This window comes from Brachyhypopomus gauderio, unplaced genomic scaffold (genome assembly GCF_052324685.1).
Source record: "Brachyhypopomus gauderio isolate BG-103 unplaced genomic scaffold, BGAUD_0.2 sc34, whole genome shotgun sequence".
Classification (NCBI taxonomy): domain Eukaryota; kingdom Metazoa; phylum Chordata; class Actinopteri; order Gymnotiformes; family Hypopomidae; genus Brachyhypopomus; species Brachyhypopomus gauderio.
Window position 1 is genome coordinate 74,937 of NW_027506866.1, and position 6,894 is coordinate 81,830.

At 47.0% G+C, this 6,894-nt stretch overlaps 1 protein-coding gene across 1 annotated transcript; it reads right to left on the reverse strand.

The window, feature by feature from the left end:
* Window positions 1–997: 997 nt before the first annotated feature.
* Window positions 998–6,459, reverse strand: LOC143485478 (homeodomain-interacting protein kinase 1-like). Its single transcript, XM_076984923.1, has 11 exons — window positions 6,226–6,459; window positions 4,741–5,105; window positions 3,957–4,080; window positions 3,167–3,286; window positions 2,981–3,067; window positions 2,510–2,691; window positions 1,954–2,167; window positions 1,694–1,791; window positions 1,425–1,573; window positions 1,213–1,332; window positions 998–1,023 (listed from the first exon to the last, which is right to left on the reverse strand). Exons 1-11 carry the CDS (start codon window positions 6,457–6,459, stop codon window positions 998–1,000), a joined length of 1,719 nt encoding a protein of 572 aa, XP_076841038.1.
* Between the last annotated feature and the right edge of the window lie 435 nt (window positions 6,460–6,894).

Below are 6,894 nucleotides of genomic sequence, written 5' to 3' on the forward strand. Positions count from 1 at the left end.
AGTTTTTCCTTGCCACTGTCGCCTTTGGCTTGCTCACTGGGGGCTAGGACTCGGCACTTGTAAAGCTGCTTTGTGACAACAACTGTTGTAAAAAGTGCTATATAAATAAAATTTGATTGATTGATTGATTGAGTTGGGGACAATGGCTTTTTCATTGTATGCGCCTTATGTTTGGAATGAACGTCAAGCTGTCTTAAACCTAGGCTTCTTACCCTCTCTGAAATTGTGTTGTGTATAGAAGTATTGTATGTCATTGTGTATAATTGTTTTGTTCTGCAAATATTGGCCAGGACTCCCTGGGAGAAGAGGTATTGTAACTCAGTGAGATTCCTCCTGGTTGAATAAATGTTAAATAAAAATAAATATATAAAACAGATGATGCATCTGAAATAAACATAATTTAAAAACAAAATACTAAAATAGGCTAAAACAAACAAAAATGGACTAACAAACAAGCAAAAAAGCCCAGACACTGCAGTATTGAAATTCTGTAATAAAGTCATTTTTTTCAGATAAGAAGAGCCTGCTGAGGGGTAGTTCAAAGTCAAAGTCTACTTTATTGTCAAATCTGTGATACGTGCGGGACATACACAGGATTGAAATTACGTTACTCTCAGACTCCATAGTGCAGCGGTAAACATTTACTTAAAATTAACATTAACTAAAACAGTAAAAAAAGGAATAGTACAATAGTAACGGTAAGTACAATAGTAAAGATAAAAAATATAGCTGAGTTGTTTATATATATAATAAAATAAATAGAGGTCTCTGAAATTTACATTCAAGTAAGTGGTGTATGCAGCAGTAAGTAAACATACTGTATGTGCAAAGTGAATGTATGAGGAATCTGGTGTAATTACGATTAAAGTGAACGTATGCAATGAATTAGAAATATAATGTGCAAATGTAACAGGAGTGCAAATTGAAAAAAGAGCAGGGAGTGAGTTGATCCTCCTGACTGGTGGACTGGTGCCAGGGGGATCTGCCTCCTGAACTGTCATGAGATCACAACAGATCCTGGACCTGTAGGAGGAGCCAAGACACAAAATGGCAGTGAGATATCAATACTCCCAGCTGAACTACTCTCTGGACTACACCTGGTTGCAGCATGTGGATAAGACAACAGGGCGAAGATAAGATTTTCTATGGGGCAGTGTGAAGTGTGACGGCAGCTGCAGCGTGAGAAGGCAAACTGCTCTACAGACGCTCTACCTGGCTCAGAGAGGCTGAAACTTGGAGGACGCGGCTCTGTGTCTCTCGGCGCCGGGCAGGGCTGCTCTGGCAGAAGGCACAACCGAGGTCTTTTTGGACCATCCCGGAGGCCGCGGCGCTCTATTCTATAAGGAGATGCGAGACAGTGATCAACGACTGCGGCCTGTCGACAGAGCCGGAGGGGAGGGAGAGGCAGAGCGCGTGGGACTCACCCGGTGGGATGACCATGGCCAGCGACTTGGGCAGGGTGGCGGCGTTTTCCACAAAGGTGGGCAGGCGCCTGGGGCTGAGCGGGCTGCAGATGTCCGAGTCCCGCACGGTCACACAGCTGTTGACGTCCACCCGCTTGTTCACGCCGCAGCTAGGGAGGAGTGTTTAAATCCACAAAGTGAGCAAACAGAAGGGTGACCGTTTCAACACAGAGCAAACACAGAGCTCAGAGGCACAGGAGGCGGAGCAAAGGAGTTCGTGGGGAGGGCACCTGGTGGGCAGGATCTTGGCATTGTCCTTGCCCTCGGTGTCGCTGGAGATGGTGATTATTCTGACAGCGGGGTGGAGTGTGTCCGAGATGACGATGGGCTGAGATGGGTGCGTGGCAGAGGACACACACACAACCAACAAACAGGGCACATGTACTTAATGGCAAGACCCTTCAAACATAGCTGAAAAGCACATTTCCGGTGAGTAATTTCTTATCTGAACACCTGCAGTGTTTAATGTGAGCTGTAGGTTTGGGGATACTGGTGCAACACACGACAAGCTTGTGCTGGCAGGCCCACCTGGCTGTGTTGGTCGGGCTGGCTGCTGAAGGTGACTGGGAGGTTGGAGTTGGTGCTGGCCCCCGCCCCCAGCCCCGCCCCCAGCCACACCCCCACTGCCGAACAGGCCTCTGCTGCCGTCGAAGCCCGTGCACCTCCGCTTACAGATCTCCATGTTCTGGAAGCAAGACTTTACACTGCAAAGTGAGAGAGACAGAGAGTGAGACAGACAACGAGAGTGACACACAGAGTCAGTGAGACAGAAAGAGGTGAGTTACAGCACTGTGCTACAGCAAGTTACAATAAGATGGCGTTCCTTAAAAAGAGCTCTTTGGGGTTTTCTTCCATTTGCATGCAACTTTAGTGTGCTTCCAGTTGGAATTCTTAGCTCCTTGTCTGAATACATTTTACACGAAAGAAGCAAATTATGGAGTGCCCAGCCCTGCATAATGATCGACACGCAAACCATCCTGCCCGCGTCGGAGCTGGAACACAGGCTGGACTGTGTGAGACGGAGGGACGGCCCTGTACACACTCACTGTGCACTGTGAGGGTAGTGAGAGAGGTGAGCCATGGTGACGAATGGGTGTTTGAGAGTCTCCAATGGCGTGATCCGTTTCCCTGCGTCCAGCGTCAGCATCTTTTTAAGCAGGTTGATGAACTCCCACCGGTCAGCCTTCTCCACCTGAACGTCTGTGCCTTCCAGAATGGGCATGTTGACCTGCATGGGAGACGAACGGGTAGGTCATATTATGTGCCAGCAGAGGGCGGCGATGTGCCTAAGACGCTGTTTCAGCAGCAACATTGCCGTGTGTTCCTCTGCATTTCACAGGCGCTGTTGTGACTTACATACACTTCTTATTATGACAGCACGAACCCTCGAACCCTTGAACTCAAAACCAAGACCTTGCTCTACATGCTCCACCAGCAGCTGGTGCGCTTTGTTCTTCATTTGCATGTCACAGCAGTGATGCTAAGCGTGCAATAAGGTGTACAAGAGCACAAATAACCTGCTTCATGTCATCGAGACGGTCGAAAATGTATCTCCTGGTCTCTTGGGACTTGACGCCAAGCTCCACCTCATGCTCTAAAGGCGTCTGGGGAACATAGAAGGAGAAAAAACGTTCAGGTGTACTGTCAGGTGCCATTACAGATCTCTTATGAACCGAACACATGGCACAAGAAGGATGGGGGACCTTGAGTCTCCACAGATGGTAGCTGGAGCCAGAGCCCCTGTGGAAGAAGCATCTGGTCTTGGTTCCCGCACTCAGGAGGTTCTCTGCTGGAAGGCCCTGCGTCTGGGAGATGTACCGGATCTGCGGCGACAGCGTACAGGAGGGATGATTTTATGGTATGATGGGATGACTTTATTTTATGTTCATATATTGATCCTGAAGACGAGCTAGCAAAGACAACTACTCTATCCAAACCCTACATGTCCCTACAGCCACAAAGCCACCATGGGTCTGCACCTCTAACACAGTAAGGGCCTCGCTTTCCTAAAACACCTTGCACCAGTCAACCCTGTTGTACTGGGACCTTGACTGGACCCATCTTAGAATTCCACTGCAAACCTGAGATTTTTTCCCACTGCAAGACAGTATTCCTAGCACTACTGTAAAGAGCTCTTATTAGATTACCAATTATAGCCAGCAAACACATTTCAGGCCTAAAGGGCCCACAGATCACACTCTCAACACATTTGAGTTAATTGTTTTGTTGGTTCCCCAAAAATCATTCATAGTCTCTTCCTTGCCAGTCATTACAGAACAGCTAGCAAGCTGCATAGTTAGAATAAAGGTGGCCATCACTGTTAGCAACTCCACTCTTCTCCCAAACAAGATTTACATCTTTATTACACAGCGAGGAAGTTCTGGAAAGGAGGTGGGAAAGCAGACTCTAAATCAGCACTGTTCTTCGATGCTTCGTGAATAAAGACAGAAGCGTGAGAAAGGCGAGGTTCGGGTCCGAGGCCCGTGGGCTGACCTGATCGTATTCAGATGCTCCAGGATACAGGGGACAGCCCAGGAAGAGCTCGGCGATGACACAGCCCAGGGACCACATATCGATGGCCTCGCAGAACGGGAGACCCAGGATGATCTCGGGCGATCTGGACCAAAAAGACAAAAACGTCCATCATCACGTTTAGCATGATACTGTGGTTTGTGGTGATTCAAAGGTACTCACTTTAACACAGAGTGATGAATTAATGTGTGAAAATGTAAAAGCTTTAAGAAGTATTTTTTTTACTACCTGAAATATTCTTTTGGTAAATTGGTAGCACAATACTGGCCTGTGCATTACCCATCTACTACTGTAGTGTAACCTGACACTGACACTACACTGACACACTGACACTACATACTGATGTGCTGTTCTCCACTACGTAAATACAGAACAACACTGCCATGGTGTAACTACAATGGAGCAGTGCGGGTACCCTGTACTGATATTACCAAAGCCTGAAGCATAAATATTTTTATGTGTGCTGAGAGCATCTTAACTTCTCAGGCACTGAAGATATTAAGATATTCTTTGGTGTTTGGATAAATGACAACACTTACATGATCCAGTTAAAAATACATCATTTATAAATCAAATGGCAATCAAATGCGTTGCAGTTCATCGTAATGCTTATCACAATCTTAATGTGCAGCCGTGTCACCATAGCCATCCACAACGGGCAGTTCACCTCTCAAGCACACTAGAGCGGAAGCGATTCCCACAACCATGCATCTGTTTCCAATATGCCTTAGGCCGCGCCACTCACCGGTAGTATCTGGTCTGCAGGTAGGAGGAGCACACGGCCTTGGAGACGTGGGTGGCGGAGCCGAAGTCGATGACCTTGACCCGGTACGGCTGCCTGACGGGGTCCACCAGCATGATGTTGTCAGGCTTGAGGTCGGTGTGGATCAGGCCCAGACTCTTCATCTTCAGGAGCGCCATGGCCAACTGCTGCACTATGGACCGGATGCACTTCAGCGGCAGCGGGCTGTGCTTGACGAAGTCCTGCAGGCTCTGCCCCAGCATCTCAAACACCAGGCATAAGTAGTTCCTGTGCTGGAAGCACTCGTACGAGCGAACAATGTTGAACTCGTCTACGTTCTCCTTGTTGAGACGGCTCAGGATGCTCATCTGAGCAGATGGGGGAAGATGGGACAGGCGTTAAGTTATGTGGGCACAGCATTCAAGGGCTAATATGCTACGTAACTTCAATAGCATCAGCCCAGTTACTGCATGGCTCCCTTCAGACATTTACTTTTGCTATATTTGGCAGATGCTCTTTTCCAGAGGGAAATGACCCCTGATCAGTGGCGGCTGGTGCACAAATAATTGAGGGGGGTGTAAACAAATTAAAAACAAATAAAGCAGTCTTATTGCCCTTTATTTATTTGAACATGAATTTTGCCCTAACGTTCTTCAAGTGAATGCTTTGTGAGAAGATTATTTTGTAAAGATAAAACTGAATTTTCTCTCATTTTGTATGAGCTGCTGCTCCAGCCTGCTGATATTCAACATGAACCGATTTACGTTGGAGGTTCGCGCGAGGTGGGCGGAGTCTCGCCCTACGATCACTCGCGAAAGTATAAACCAGCTTTAACGAACCGCAGCTGACTGACACTACCAACAAGAGTGGGTGTGTCCAACAAGAGTGGGTGTGTCTGAAACCGACCAATTAAACTGCAGCCTCAGATCAGTGCTTGGCAAAAGTTTATGCCTCTCCATGCACTCTCATTAGACCGGTGCCCCGCACACAGGAAGTGTGCACAATGTAAGCAATTAAATACAATTATTTGTTTACACTTTTAATAAATTCAAGCATGGCAATTAGACACACAGTGTCACTAAATAATTTCCTCACTATCGCAGTTTATAATGAACTCATTTTAATATCGGAACAATATTAAGGGGGCGGCGCCCCAGCGCCCCATATTGACCAGCCGCCACTGCCCCTGATTACAAATTGCAGTGTTAGCCAATATCAGCCTATTACATCTTATTAGAGCAGGAACAAAGCAACATCACAATCAGGGCTACAATTGTGTAACGCGGGAGTATAGGGAGGTACTTGACGTGTGAAAAGAGAAACAATATAAGCCGTGAGAGCACGGTAAAACAATAAACAAAACTTCAGACAGCTGAAACGGATCATTGCTGATTACTGCAACTCCTGGTGGTAGAGGGAGTGGCAGCCGAGCCAGCCCTGACACATTGACTCTCAAAACCTCTTTTAAATCTACCATAATTTCCCCACCTCGATCAGGCCCTGGCGGGCATAGGCAGGGTGATTTTTCAGGATCTTGATGGCGACAGATTGACTGGTGCCGCGCTTCCAGCACTTGGCCACCTGGCCAAAAGTCCCGCGGCCAAGGAACTCCAGCACCTCGTATCTGTTGGAGGCAGAGCAGAGGACCTCGTGCTGCACTAGACGGTAGTCGTCCATGCTGAGGAAACTGCTGCTTGTAGCCATGGAGTCAAAGTACGCCATGGACCAGGTGGTAGAGATTTAACCAATCTGAATATCTTATTTAGTTATCTGGGTTAACTAACCTCAGAACAAACTTTTTGAATAAAAAGCAGAAGAAAACGACACGGAATTCATTCGTAGTCGACCGTAAATGTTGTTCTGTTTGCACATCACTATGACAACGCGTAATGTAAACTAGCGGTTTCCATGGAAGCTCAATTCGAATTCTACGATTGTGACGTGGTAACAGGCACCACAACGCGCTACGCAGCGCTGCTTTCTTAGCATATAAGATCAAATATAAGGTCGATTTCAAAACAATACACAAAACAACAGCACTGTTTTAAATGTGCGTGTTTGGGTAGCCAGCTACAGTTTTGCTTTTTCTCTAATTCGCTCGCTAGCAATTACCTAACCCCCCCCCCCCCCCAAACGATCACGTTGGCGTATAAATAT